This window comes from Candoia aspera, chromosome 6 (genome assembly GCF_035149785.1).
Source record: "Candoia aspera isolate rCanAsp1 chromosome 6, rCanAsp1.hap2, whole genome shotgun sequence".
In the NCBI taxonomy this organism is placed as follows: Eukaryota; Metazoa; Chordata; class Lepidosauria; order Squamata; family Boidae; genus Candoia; species Candoia aspera.
This window is the reverse complement of record NC_086158.1, coordinates 3,670,657-3,686,237: the sequence shown is the minus strand read 5'-3', so window position 1 is coordinate 3,686,237 and position 15,581 is coordinate 3,670,657. Positions and strand designations below refer to the sequence as shown.

Genomic DNA, 15,581 nt, shown 5'->3' with positions numbered 1-15,581 from the left:
GATAATGGAAAAAACAAGCGTGACTTTAGGGGGAAATTGTGCAGGATTTGAATGAGTGCAATCCAAATTAGGTGGCACGAATGGATGGCTTGGAAGGAGAGCAGAGTGGTTGGGCCTTGGAGACTCAGTAATGTTTGGTGGTACGTTGGCACTGCAGAGGATTAGCAAGGAGGTAGTGGGGTGGACTTCTTGCACGTGGAAGAAACACCTGTGCAGAAGGAGTTGTGTAGCTAAGGCAACACGTGTGCCACTTAACAATCCTTCCACGTGCGGGCTTAGAGAAAACTATTTACCTAGCCTTGAGGATTGCACCACTATATTCTAAACCACTCTCACCTGCAACCTCTTTATCTGTATTCCTACTTGTAACAATTAAGATGACCAGGGTGGCTTGAGCCCCCTACTCTGACCCCTGCAGAAGGGAAGGGCACCCAAGGCTGCGCAGGAGAAACAGGGTTTCCAGGCAGATCTTCGTAGCAAAGGCTGATTTGAGCTTCCCAGTGAATGACCAGCAATGTCATCAGACCATCTCTAGACCTTCTCTGCTGCTGGCTTAAAAAATGTCTCCAGCAGAGGATCCACTCTTTGAAGTTATGGCCAAGTCACTGATCAGATCTATTCCCAAACCATCTCCAGCTGTTACTGCTTATACTCTTCATCTCTTACAAAAAGTATTAAAAAGTGCTGTGTGTGCACACACACAATCAGTTGGAACCTCTGGGTAGAGCTAAAGGGCAAGGAAGAGGGCTTTATTGGGTTTTTTAATCAGTCGCTGAGATATTTTCTAATCAGTAAAATATTTGGAAAAAGGAGTACATTAAACCAACGCTGGTTAGGGTTAATCACTCTTGGTAATTATCTCAAACCGTTATGCATGACAGTTGAGGAAGTAGGAGAAGAGAAAGACAATGGATCAGATGGCTAGATCCACAGAACACGGAGATCTCTGGAATATCCTGGAAAGAACTGGGAATTGTTGTCAGAACAGTGGAGATGAAGGGCATTGCCTACAAGCCATCACCATGCAATCCCAACTCAGTGGCATCTAGTGAATGAACTAGCCAGCTAGCTAATAGCCTTGGCCTGTTGGATGACTAAGCAACCCTCCTGTGATCAGATGGCATGTTCCACTGGAGATCTGTAACTGGATTCCCAAGAAATTCAGAAGCATATCCCCATTTCAGTGGTCCTGATGGAATTGGGCTGGGGGTAGCATGCTTCCAAGTGCCAGCTGAAAGGGAACAATGCGAGGAGAAGGACAGGGCTTCATCTCCTGCTGGCCACCACCCAAAAAACTGTAGTTGGCCAAGGTTGAGAAACAAGAGGTTGGACTAGGATGGGCATTACTGGGGATGTCCACGGGGTGGGGATGGTCAAAAAGATCAAGTTGGTGACCATGGCTGTATGATCAAAGTCCCACCCCTTTTTACATGCAGGGTGGGGCTTTGATCCTGCCATTGGGATCACCATCTTGACTTTTTTGACCTCCCTCATGGATGTTCCTGCTTATGTTCTTAATTTGAGGATGAATAGGGGTTCAGAGAAATGGCAAGTGGTGTGTTAACGTTCACTGTCTGTTCAATCACAGCCACCTGGTTGGGTTCTGCCATTGCAGTTAAGTCCACCCAGTTGAGTTTCATTGCAAATGTTAACAGATACCTACATTTATTGCACCTAAGGTGCCTTATATTGTGATCATGGAACTATTTCTTTTCTGTGCTTTTTCTCTAAAATCATGAATTTCCAGCTTCTGCAGAAGGATTAGGTAAGGCTGGATAATAAACCTGCGTTTACTCTATTTTCACGTTTATTTTCTCTTCTCCCCTAATTTCCCAACTGGCCAAAATCAAGATTCCTTTAACAAGCAGTAGACTGCATTTCCGTCTCCATCAGAAGCTTCATTTTGTGATTAGGATTTTAGTCAAAATAGCTGTGTGTCCACTTTTTAATGTCATGGAAATAACAAGCAATGCCATTTTCGGTGCAAAAGACATTATACACAAGCCATTTCAAGCTCTTTAATATTGCTCTGTTCAATTTGAAAAGAAAACAAGTATCGCACAGGGCTTGAATTTCTTCCCTAAATGTTTTGTTCTTTTGCCTTGCAAAATTGGGGGCTTGTTCTCCATAATGTGAGCATTATAGGAAATTGGCTATTGCTCTAGAGTTGGACATCTAATCAAGACAAATTTAGTAAATTTTATGAAGGATTTACTCCTGTTGCTGCTGCTGCTCCTCCTAATTGAGTGACGCTGGATGCAGAAGGGCCCTCTGCGAGGAGGTTAAGAAATGTTGAGAAGATGGCCACAACTGTGCAATTAAAGTCCTCCTGTTTATTAGTCATAGTGGCATCAGGAAAGTACTACATAACCCATAACCATAACCTGGGCAGGGATGGTGGGGAGCTGAAGGTCGCAGCTGGGAGGGATTACACACCTAGCTGGCCATCACTTCAGCAAAGGATCGTTACCTTGCCGTGGTGCTGGAGCTGGAGCACCTCAGTGATGCCATGAGCTAAACCGTGAAGGGCCACCCAAGACGGGAAGGTCGTGACAGAGAGGTCAGACTAAATGCGATCCCTGGGGAAGGGAATGGCAACCCACCCCAGTATTCTTGCCGTGAAAACTAAATGGATCAGTACAACCAGAGATATGTCGGTATACCATCGGAAGATGAGACCCCCAGGTCGGAAGATGGTCAAAATGCTACTGGGGAGGAACAGAGGATGAGCTCAACTAGCCCCAGACGTGATGACGCAGCTAGCTCAAAGCCGAAAGGACGGCTAGCGGCCGACGGTGCTGGTGGTGAACGGCGAATCTGATGTTCTAAGGATCAACGCACCATTGGAGCCTGGAATGTAAGATCTATGAGCCAGGGCAAATTGGATGTGGTTCTTGGTGAGATGTCAAGATTAAAGATAGACATTCTGGGCGTCAGTGAACTGAAATGGACTGGAATGGGCCACTTCACATCAAATGACCACCAGATCTACTACTGTGGACAAGAGGACCACAGAAGAAATGGAGTAGCCTTCATAATTAATAGTAAAGTGGCTAAAGCAGTGCTTGGATACAACCCAAAAAACGACAGAATGATCTCAATTCGAATTCAGGGCAAGCCATCTAACATCACAGTGATCCAAATATACGCCCCAACCACAAATGCTGAAGAAGCTGAAGTAGAGCAGTTCTATGAGGATCTGCAGCACCTACTGGACAACACGCCTAAAAGAGATGTTATTTTCATCACGGGAGACTGGAATGCTAAGGTGGGCAGTCAAATGACACCTGGAATTACAGGTAAGCATGGCCTGGGAGAACAAAACGAAGCAGGACACAGGCTGATAGAATTTTGCCAAGACAACTCACTCTGCATAACAAACACTCTCTTCCAACAACCTAAGAGACGGCTTTATACATGGACTTCCCCAGATGGACAACACCGAAATCAGATTGACTACATCCTTTGCAGCCAAAGGTGGCCGACATCTGTACAGTCGGTAAAAACAAGACCTGGAGCTGACTGTAGTTCAGATCACGAACTTCTTGCACAATTTAGGATCAGACTAAATAGATTAGGGAAGACCCACAGATCAGCTAGATATGAGCTCACTATTCCTAAGGAATATGCAGTGGAGGTGAAGAATCGATTTAAGGGACTGGACTTAGTAGATAGGGTCCCGGAAGAACTCTGGACAGAAGTTTGCAACATTGTTCAGGAGGCGGCAACAAAATACATCCCAAAGAAAGAGAAAACCAAGAAGGCAAAATGGCTGTCTGCTGAGACACTAGAAGTAGCCCAAGAAAGAAGGAAAGCAAAAGGCAACAGTGATAGGAGGAGATATGCCCAATTCAATGCAAAATTCCAGAGGTTAGCCAGAAGAGATAGGGAATTATTTTTAAACAAGCAATGCATGGAAGTGGAAGAAGACAATGGAATAGGAAGGACAAGAGACCTCTTCCAGAAAATTAGAAACATCGGAGGTAAATTCCAGGCAAAAATGGGTATGATCAAAAACAAAGATGGCAAGGACCTAACAGAAGAAGAAGAGATCAAGAAAAGGTGGCAGGAATATACGGAAGACCTGTATAGGAAGGATAACAATATCAGGGATAGCTTTCACGGTGTGGTCAGTGAGCTAGAGCCAGACATCCTGAAGAGTGAGGTTAAGTGGGCCTTAAGAAGCATTGCTAATAACAAGGCAGCAGGAGACGACGGCATCCCAGCTGAACTATTCAAAATCTTGCAAGATGATGCTGTCAAGGTAATGCATGCTATGTGTCAGCAAATTTGGAAAACACAAGAATGGCCATCAGATTGGAAAAAATCAACTTATATCCCCATGCAATGGTATTTCCCATAGTGACATATGGCTGCAAGAGCTGGACCATAAGGAAGGCTGAGAGAAGGAAGATCGATGCTTTTGAACTGTGGTGTTGGAGGAAAATTCTGAGAGTGCCTTGGACTGCAAGAAGATCAAACCAGTCCATCCTCCAGGAAATACAGCCAGACTGCTCACTTGAGGGAATGGTATTAAAGGCAAAACTGAAATACTTTGGCCACACAATGAGAAGACAGGACACCCTGGAGAAGGTGCTGATGCTAGGGAGAGTGGAGGGCAAAAGGAAGAGGGGCCGACCAAGGGCAAGGTGGATGGATGATATTCTAGAGGTGACGGACTCGTCCCTGGGGGAGCTGGGGGTGTTGACGACCGACAGGAAGCTCTGGCGTGGGCTGGTCCATGAAGTCACGAAGAGTTGGAAGCGACTAAATGAATAAACAACAACAGCTGGCCATCAACCACATGGGATGAAGTCTATCCCACCTGATGGGTTTCCACCTTGGCTCCCCGCCAGTCATCCAAAGCTTATGGACTTCTTTCTCCTGATGGGGTTGTGGGGAAAGAGAAAAAGGGACCATCCTGGAGATTTAGACTAGCACAATGGAGACAAACTTACCAATCATCCTTCTCTTGGCCTCTCAGGGCAATCAATTTCAGCAGCTTTCTCTGCTTCTTGTCTATGTTGGGTGACTTTTTCAAGAAAGTGGCATCTCCTTGAGCTGAAGAGGATTCCCAGTGGCAGCCAGGGTCCAACCATGCAGTTACCTTTGTCACAGTCCAGATGGGTTTTGCCGGGGCTTTCTGTGAAGTTTTCCAGACTTCCCGGTCTGGCTACAGCTGTGGAAATTTCAGGTGATCTCCTGTGCTGTGGTGTGACATGTGAATACAGCCCATGCATGTACTCCTCACTTAATGACCATCTGTTTAGTGATGGTTTGGGCTTATGACAGTGCTGAAAAAAACGACTTCCAACCAGTGCTCACACTTATGACCGTCACAGCGTCCCCGCGGTCACAAGATCGCAATTTGGGCGCTTGGCAACTAGTTCACATTTATGATTCTTGCAGCGTCCCATGGTCACGTGATCACCATTTTCGACCTTCCCGGCCAGCTTCTGGCAAGCAAATCAATGGGGAACTGCGTGATTCACTTAACAACCACGTGGTTCACTTAATGACTGCAGTGATTCGCTTAATGACCACCACAAAAAAGGTCGTGATGGGTTGGATTTGCTTAATGACTGCTTTGCTTAGCACCTAAAATGCTGGTCCCAACCGTGGTTGTTACGCAAGGACTGCCTGTATGTCCGTCACTAGACTGCAGTGTTGAATGACAAACAGGCAATGTTTTAATTAGGTGTTTCTTGTGGTAGAGATAGGAAAAGGAGAGCCGTGTTAGTCCATGGTGGAAAGAAATCGTGAATACAGGACAGTATTGACTTCAGCTGTCTGTGGGCAAGTGTCATGCGCTGCCTACCACTGAGTGAAACACAGACACTGATTCGAGGAATAGCAGGTTCAGGTTTATTTCAGTGTAGTGCTTAACGAGAGAAAAGCTGAGAGTGAAGGGAGCGCGCCGGTGCGGGGTTTAAATAGCCCACGCCGGTCAGCGCCCCCCCCACTTTGGGTTGTGCCATCCCCCCCCAGTCCTGCATGCTTCCGTGCCGGTAGGTGAAGGGTTGCAGGGCCCCTGCTGGTGCCCCGGGATCGCCCATAATCTGTTTCTTCCTTCGGCCGGTGATTGCTGTCAGCTGGGCGATCTCCGTTGCGCTTTGCTGACAGCTTCAGGTGAGCCTCGTGGTCCGCCCTGTCTTTGTCTTTCCTTCTTCCTCTTTTGTGTCCTGATGGCTGGGTCATCCGGCCGGGGTCCTTCCCTTCTCCTCGGGGCCTGTGTCTGTTGTTGTGCGTGCTTAGCTTATCTTAAGTCCCTTCCTCTGCTTCCTCGGTATTGTCATGTGTGCCGCTGTGCTGATGGCTTCAGCTCAACGGTACTCATGACAGCCTGTGCTGCCCCAGAACAATCAGCCTTGCACTTCCTAAACCAGTGTTTCTCAGCCTTGGCCACTTTAAGATGGGTGGACTTCAGCTCCCAGAATTCCCCAGCCAGCCTTGGGGAATTCTGGGAGTTGGTCCGCCCATCTTAAAGTGGCCAAGGTTGAGAAACACTGATCTAGACTGCATATAATGAATGCCTGGACAGGATCAGGTAGGAATAACCCTGCAATTGCTTTAATTCAGTGTTTTTCAAACTTGGCCACTTTAAGATGGGTGGACTTCAGCTCCCAGAATTCCCCAGCCAGCAAGGCTGTCCTAGTCTACGAGCATCCACATCCACACCTCTGGTGGACCACCTGCGCCTTTCTTGGAACAGGAAGCCGTGTGCTCTACTATTTTGTGCCAACCAGAAAAAGTTGTTAGCAGTATAACCCACTCGCGTGTGTGATGTGCGTGCAGCCTCAGAATGGAGACCAAGTCGCGACCAGACGTGGGTGGGAAAGGCTCACGAACCGTAGGGACTTCTTTGCTGAAGCTAGGCCAGCCTGCTAGGAGAACGCAGCTGCAGCGTCCTCGGCCCACCTTCCAGTCTGAAAAAGGAAAACATCGCAGTGCGTTGGAAAAGAGATGTAATTCCACAAACGTATTAGTGGAATTGGTTAAAGACCGAGGCAGACAGTCTGCCTAGGGCAGGAGACGGGAGTGAGGGTTGAATCTGGATGTTCGTCAAACGAATGGTGGAGGCAGGAAGGGAGAAAAACACAGGCTGGAATCTGAGAAATGCAGGAACATATCCCAGTGGAAACCTACTTATGCAAACCTACTTACTATACACAGCCACAGCAGGGGTGTCCACAGGACGTGGTCAAAAAAGTCAAGATGGCAGCTGCGATGCTGCAGTCGGGGCACCATTGCAGCTGCCGTGTTGACTCCTCTGACCACGTTCTGTGGATGTCTCTGCTCTTCAGCCGAAAGCGGGCCACCTTATATGGATCCCACCAAATTACATCTAAGATCAAGGAGTCATTCCATTGTTTTCCAGGGGCTGTGGATTATTGTTATTATGGAATAAATTACCCCTGAATTTGGGCCGGCTCCCTTCTTATTTCCAACTGAGTTAAAACTTTGGAACAGTCAAATACCTTTGGTGCTTCTTTATGCAGCTTTGGGATGTTCCAGTCTAGTTTTAATGTTTTATATTTCCTTAATAATGGTTTTATTATTACGGTGGCTTTTAGGATTCAGTGCTAAGCAGAACTCCCAAAGTGGCCTTCAAACCCGCCCACACAGTCTGCTAACGGCTCTTCTCTTGTTGCAGCCGGAAGCCACGTACCTGTCTGCCAACTGTTCTAAGTTGGAGCTCCAGTTCCCCACCATGGAGCTGCAGGAGCAGGTGGCTTTTGGAGACTTGTGCAACGGCAGCACGCCAGAGGGGAAACTGAGTTCCTTCAACCCCGAGGTCCTGAACATGACGGCAGAGGAGCTGCGCATCAGATACTTGGGGCCCCGTCGGTCAGGTTTCTTCATTCCCATCTGCACCACCTACCTGCTGATTTTCGTGGTGGGGGCTGTGGGCAACACCATGACTTGCCTGGTCATCATCCGGAACCGCTTCATGAGAACGCCCACCAATTACTATCTCTTCAGCTTGGCCATCTCTGATCTCCTGGTGCTTTTGCTGGGCATGCCGCTGGAGATTTATGAGATGTGGAGTAACTACCCCTTTCTCTTGGGGGCTGGGGGGTGCTGCTTTAAAACCCTGCTCTTCGAGGCCGTCTGCTTTGCCTCCATCCTCAACGTGACCGCCCTCAGCGTGGAACGCTACATTGCTGTGGTCCACCCACTCAAGGCGAAGTACGTAGCAACCAAGAACCATGCCCAGAAGGTGATCATCATGGTCTGGGTTCTCTCCATTGTCTGTTCCATCCCCAACACCAGCCTGCATGGCATACAGACTCTCTACGTGCCAGGATGGGGCATAGTTCCTGACTCGGACACCTGCACTCTGGTGAAGTCCCCCCTGATCTACAACCTCCTCATTCAGATCACCACCATCGTCTTCTTCTTCATCCCCATGGCTGTCATTAGCATCCTCTATCTCCTCATTGGCCTGCAGCTGCGGAAGGAGAAGCTGCTGGAGGCTCTGGAGGCCAAATCGGGAAGCTGGTGTGACTACCACAACATCCGTCTCCAGCAGAAGAAGGCTCAGAGGAGGCAGGTGACCAATATGTTGTGTAAGTTGAGGGGGAAGCCCCCAAGAATCTGGGATCTGGATTTGGCATCTGAGGGGGCTTCCTAAGAGGTGAAGTTGCAGCTGGGTTTACATGCTGAAGTAAAGCCAGACTTGCCACTAAGCAAAAGGGGGTGGCCAGTGGTATCCAAAAGGATAACGGGGCAAGTGCATCTGTGGGTTCAAAGCCCTGCCACTTTGCATGTGCCCTCTTGAGGCTGGACCAAAAAGCTGTGCGTCACATCTTCAGTTTGGCTCGCAAAACCAACTGGCAGCCTTCCAGCATGGCGGAAGATCTCGCAGAGTCAAAGAAAGATTCAGCCGCTAATCCAGATGGCTTGTATCCCTGGAATGGAAAGTGGTCTCAGTTTCCAAAAATTTGGACCGGCCCTGCATCACACTAAGCCATCATCTATGATGCAGGAACCCAGCCATTACGCTTAGCAAACTGGAGTTTATGACAGAGATGGGCCCTTTGTGGCCTCAGTTCAGATGGTCCTTCATTCTTGGTCCCAAAGCTCTTCTGCAGGAGGTCAGCAAGAGAAGGGGATATAAGCAAAGACAAGAAGGGGGTCTGTGGGACAGAGGGTCTCTCCTCACTCATTGCTTTCACCCCCTGCATTTTAGGGATGCACAAGAGATTGCTTTGGAGGGAATATGATCCGCTGTAGAAAAAAAGGTTGCCCAAAGGTTTACGGCGTAGCGTTGGATATGAGCCCACTCCCTGTGGTTTGTTCTACAAACGGTGGTTAGCATAAGCCATGGTTTTCCACAGGGTGAATCTAGTCATGACGTTGGAAGGAAGGCTGCAGAAGGGCCTTTTCAGTGACAGCGATGTTTGTCCCAAATGAAAAGCTATGCCAAACAGGTAGTGAATATTGGAAGGTTGTCTCACAGAAGAAGTCGACTTCTTCTCTGTGGCCTCAGAGGCCAAGACCAGGACCAGAAGATTAAAACTAGAAGGAAGGAGATTGAGGTGAGATGCCAGGAAGAACTTCCTGGTTTTATGAGCTGATAGGCAGTGGAACAGGTTGCCACATGAATGGTGAGCTCTCCTCCTCTGGAGATCTCCCAACAGACACTGGATAGTTGGTTATCAGAATCTCTAGCAGATCTGCCCTAAGCAGGGAGTTGGATTAGGTGGTCTCTATTATCTCTTCCAACACTGTGGTTCCATGATTCTGCTCTCCCTGTGAGGTTTTCCCCAGACATCCCTGGAACAAGATCACCAAATCACCATCAGGACTTACTTCCATGTTCACATAGGAGAATGTATGCCTCAGACTTTGTCCTGGAAAATTCATGAGAGCAGCATTGAAGGTGCACATTTTATCCCATCACCAACCCAATTCTATGTCTTCTCTCAAATTTCTAAGTGTAAACAATGGGATTTCACAGACAAGTGTTAGTTACACAGGCTTGTCCTTTTTTTTATATACACCAGCATTTTGTAAAATCTCTTATCTCAGCCCCACGTTGGGCTTTTCTTGAACACTGCAGCCACCTCTTGATTCTATTTTCACCTTCTTGCGTGGACACTTCTTTAGAGATTCTTCAGAATATAACATTTTAAGTTTTGCAGGCATTTCAATGTTTGCACACTGGCTGTTTCGTTTTTTAAAAGACGAATCAGTGGAACAACACTGGAATGACCAATGAGGTCCCAAAATTCAGGAGCAGAGACTGGGCACCAAATGATTGGTGCTGAATCACTTAGGACATTAAAGAAGTTCAAAGCATCCTTAAGATGGGGGAGGGGGACCAATGCAGTGCTGTTTTGAAGGATCTGTTGTGTCCCAGAATGATGTGCACAGCCTCTTCCCAAATGAAATTACATTTTTTTCTATCTAGTAAGTGGAATTTAGGGCACCAATGAGAGGTAATAGTTGAAGCTTTTGACTAGGGCAGGAGAAGGCCAGGTTCAAGGCCACCTCAACCAGATAAATGCAGTGGATGATGCTGGGCCTGCCTTAAGCTAGTCTACCTCAGTGGGTTGTTGTGAGATCCCCAAGTTAGCTACTCTGAGCTCCTGGGCAAAAGGTGAAATCATCAATTTTCTAAAAAGAGGAATAGCCAACTTCTCATGCAATTTCACCATCAATGCACAAAAATGTGGCATTCGTATCATACAAGAGCTGTGGGGGAAACTGCTGAAAAACTCACACGATCGTGTCTTCATGCCGTGCTGCACAATAATATTAAGGTTAAAGGTATTTGGCTGGGCAGTTTTCAAGCAGAAGGATTTTTTTTCCTTATGTCTAACCCAAATCCCCTTCCTTGTGATTTAAACCCCTTGTTTATTGTCCTGTGATCTGGCACTACCCGGAATGATTCTGCCGCATCTTCAGGTTCTTGAAGAGAATCACATCTCCCTGCAGTCTTTTCTTCTTTGGCGATCAACTTGTCCAACCCCTTGCCCAGTGCAGAAACCCACCAGTACAGCATCTTCTCCAAGACAGCCCTTGAAGGTGTTTCTCCCCACAGTCGTCTCTTCTCCATACCCACCCCTTCAGCTGTTCCTCATGAGTTTTTCCTTCCCAGCCCTTAACATCTTAACTTTGATATGGGTCTGGATGATATTTGTGCTAGCAATTCCTGACCCAACAAGCGCATCATAACCACAAATCTCATATGCATGGATCTCCTTAGCCAAAAAGGTGAAAAAAATGATGCATTATTTGAATGATCATGCGTTATTGCTCACTCTAAACCTCCAGAATTAGTTGGATGAAAAGTGTACATCAATTACTGTGATAAGGAAGTTCAGGTACAAGAATTGCATGGGCCGAGAGGCTTAATGAGGCTATTGCTGCTGTGAATCGATCCAGGAAGGTTGGTGGCCAAAGAAGGAAACTTTAAGAGAGATCTGACTTCCTGGCCCAAAGCGTGTTGGAGGACTAAATTTTATTCATAGGCAGACACTCCTTAATATGCAATGCAATGGATCATAGCTCTTAGTAGTTCTTTAATGGAAGAGAAATTAATTTTGCAAAGCAAAATAAGAGCCAAAGAGATGGCAGCTGCTGTTGGAACATGTTCTTGTCCAGTCTGTGATCTCTGGGGGGGAATCATTCTGGGGAAAGAGAAATCTGGCTGATATACAGTATGTTCCTGGAGGTCTTGTTTCTGGAAGCTTCCATGTTTGATAACACAGCATACGGGTGGTCCTCACTTAACAACCATTTGTTTAGTGACTGTTCAGACTTACAATGGTGCTGGAAAAAGCAACTTACAGCTGGTCCTCACACTTATGACCGTCGCAGCATCCCCGCAGTCACATGATCACAATTTGGGCGCTTGGCAACCAGTTCATATTTATGACTGCCACAGCATCCCGTGGTCATGTGATCCCATTTGCGAGCTTCTGGCAAGCAAAATCAATGGGGAAACCGCGTGAATCACGTAACAACCATGTGGTTCGCTTAACGCCCACCGCAAAAAAGATTGTAAAATTGGGTCAGATTTGCTTAATGACCTCTTCGCTTAGCAACCAAAATTCCAGTCCCAATTGTTGTTGTTAAGCAAAGACTACCTGTATTCTCTTCTTCATCCCTCCCCACAGCCCCTTCTGGATATGACTTTTGAACTCTGGTGCCTCCTTTCATTCCCACCAGCTCTTATTTATTCACTGATGCCTCTGAAAAAAAGATTAGATGAGCTTTATAGCAGTTGAGCCGGCTCAACTGCTACTTGCACTATAATATTCTCTCCAGTATTTTATCCATGAACGTCTAACGTGCCAATTCAAATTCCGAAGTATACTATAACTCTGCTTGGTTCTGAGCAGAATAAAAGCTCAGCAAGCCATGAAAGGGAGGGGAGTTGTGATTTCAGTATCCGGGCACAACCAATTAGCCCTGGGTACTAGGGACAACCAATTAGCATTTTGCTGCAAAGCTCCAGAGTGTAAGTATTTAATGCAAATTAAAAGTATTTAATGCAAATGCATGCAAAACACTCGCTTTCGATTTTTATGGCGTATTTTTAATATTTATATGGGGTTTGTTTTATATAGTATTTTCTAAGTGAGCCACTGAGAGCCCGTTTTGATTGCAGCAGCCTACAAATATGTCTAATGAATAAAGAAATAAGAGTCCCGCGTCAAGCGTCAAGCGACGAAATGAGGGACACCTCTTAGGGCAGGATTGGAGATGGCTGAAAATGTTTTTGAGGCACCCCAGCCACAGGACCTTCATTCATGAAGGCTATAAGCTGCTAGCAATTTCTGGAGGATCATTTCCATAGCAGAGGGTAAATTTCTCAAAACACACACACGTGGAGCAGAATAAGCTAAAGGAAGCATTGCCCAACTCGGCTTGGTGTTGCCCTTCCAAAGCACTTTTTGAAAGACAGTTCTGCAATTTAATTAAAATAAAGCTTTGTCAATCCTAAACTGACTCTTTCAAAAGCTCAGTTTATACACAATTGTAACATTTAACAAAGCACCCAGGGTGACTTTTAGTGCAGTTCTAAATCTGACTTGGCTGTCCACAACTCATGTTTTTCCAAAAGCAGAATAAGCATGTCCATTAGATCCTGCATTCATTTTTCACCTTTGAAAAAGCAAAACAAAAATAATAACACGAATTGGAAAACTTGCTCCAAGGGTGGGGGGGAGAGAAAGTGGGGCTGTGACATCATCACAAGGGCCGACCAATCAGCTCCGTGCACAGCCAGGTCCTGCGGCAGAAGCCCGTGAGCTGGTTTCAGCAGGAGAGCAAAGTGGTTTAAATCCTTTTCTCCTCTGCAGGAGGGAAGAAAAAGCGATGAAATGAAAAATTACAATCAGGCAGAAGATTAGAGGCACGTTTCTGTTAGGAAACCTGAAAATGTACAGTACTGCAAAAGGTCTTGGCATTTTCACAGCCTACGTCGTGGCTGTGCTTGTACAAGAAGCTTCACCTGCTAATTTAATTACGGTAACCCATTTTCCGAGTTCGCCCAACGCAGGGAGCCACAAACCACAAACAAGTTGGATTTGCACAACACAGAAAGGGACCCACGCTGCAGAGAACAGCTAAGGTTAACGTGAACCCAAATTGCTGGGTGTGCAAGGGCAGATGTTAACTGACCTGAGCCAGTCTGTTGTAGGACACGGCCGCTGGGCTCGATTTATTTTTTAGCATGAGCCGAAGAATGGAAGCAGGAGAAGTGATGGATTTTGCAGAGAGGTGATGGTTCTTCAAACACCTGAGATTTCCAAGAGAATTGGAGGCTTCAGCTTAAAAGGCCTCCTGAAGAGTGTTGTATTCTCCACATGACAACCAACATGCGTGGGGCAGTAGAAAGTTGGAAAGACACCAGGTTCCTCAAAAAGAGCAGAAGACACACTGGCCTCCCACAACTTTTACTTTGCTCCCCACCCAGTGATGTCTACACAGGGGGGGTGTCAAAAATTCAAGATGGAGGCCACGACCGTGTGATCAAAGCTCTGTCCCTTGTTCACCTCATCTGTACATCTGTAGCAAGACACGGTCAGACCCCTCAAGCCTCCAACAGTGGCCATGGTGACCTTAGGATGACATGTACATGACAATGTCATGGTGTGCAAGGATGTCATGTGCCCCACTTTGGATCCACGGGGCAAGGAAATGTCACAAAGCCAACTCTGTTTCCACCTCCTTGCAGGCAACAACACACAGTAGGTGAGAAAGGCAGGGGTAAACCACTTCCACACTGGCCAGCAAAGTTGTAGGGATGGGTCCATGAAGCTCCAGGGTTGGAACCTAACTTGAGGGCTTTATTTATATGTTTATTAGACAGGTGGCCCACCTTTTTCCTCAGGAGTTCAAGATGGCATATATTGCACTCCCTTCTGTTTTTCCCCTTAAGAATAGCCCTGTGAGAAGGTTGGAGTAAGAACTCATGAGCAGTGCAAAGTCCCACAGACTGTTTCCATGGCTGTATTGGTCCAAAGCAGTTTCTCAACCTTGGCCACTTTTAAGACGTGTGGACTTCAACTCCCAGAATTCCCCAGCCAGCCAGTGGTGTGCATGCTGGCTGGGGAATTATGGGAGTTGAAGTCCACACGTCTTATAGTGGCTAAGGCTGAGAAACACTGGTCCGAAGGACCCTTGTGAATAACTTTGCTTGCCTGTCCTTCTCCACAGTTGTCCTTGTGGTTGTGTTTGGCATCTGCTGGGCCCCCTTCCACACCGACCGGCTGGTCTGGAGCTTTGTCACTTGCTGGACTGACCAGATGCAGCACATGTTCCAGTACATCCACATCATCTCGGGGGTGTTCTTCTACTTGAGCTCGGCTGCTAACCCCATCCTCTACAACCTGATGTCCACCCGCTTCCGTGAGATGTTTAAGGATGTGATGTGCCACAGACACTTCCAGAAACTGGGGTCCCACAAGCGCTCGCCCAGCAGCATACGCACCACCGTGCGCAGCACCGTTTTGGAGCACATCCCAGGAAACCGTGGGCAGCCCATGTCCGACATGGAGGATTATGAGGGGGATCCTGCGGGAGACAACATGGAGGAACAAGGAAGCCTGTGTCTCTGAGGGCATTCCCAACTGATCAGTCTCACTGGTTGCATTCATGCAGGATGCTGAATCTGGTGACCAAATCAATCCATTTTATGGGTTTGCCCAATGTATTGAACCATCCTCACGTGAGCCAAGTTCACACAACAGCTAAGCCAGTAACAGCTGCAACCAAGGTTTCATCTAACCAAACACAGCAGACTCTGTGAATGCAACCATCAGATCCTTAACTGAATTAAAGGCGATACATGAACACTTAAGGGACTGTAAGCACTTTGGGGACAGAATCCTGGTGCTTTTGCTTATGATACTAGGGTCAGAGAAGATGGCTATCATCGCATAAAGAATAAATTACAGTTAATGTGAACATTGTTTTATCCCTCATTTATTTGATTGTGTCCTATCTCTGGTGTACGCCTCGCCTTCAGGAACTTGCCGGAGGGTGATGGTCTCATGAACCAAGAGGCGCACTTTGGAAAAGGGGCCTGGGAAAAAACAAAAGGAAGCTTCTTTCCCAGCCTC

General features: G+C 47.0%; 1 protein-coding gene across 1 annotated transcript; it reads left to right on the top strand.

The window, feature by feature from the left end:
* Positions 1–7,570: 7,570 nt before the first annotated feature.
* NMUR1 (neuromedin U receptor 1) lies at positions 7,571–15,308 on the top strand. The gene is made up of 2 exons (XM_063306290.1): positions 7,571–8,570; positions 14,677–15,308. Exons 1-2 carry the CDS (start codon positions 7,712–7,714, stop codon positions 15,075–15,077), a joined length of 1,260 nt encoding a protein of 419 aa, XP_063162360.1. The 5' UTR covers positions 7,571–7,711; the 3' UTR covers positions 15,078–15,308.
* The last annotated feature ends 273 nt before the right edge of the window (positions 15,309–15,581 follow it).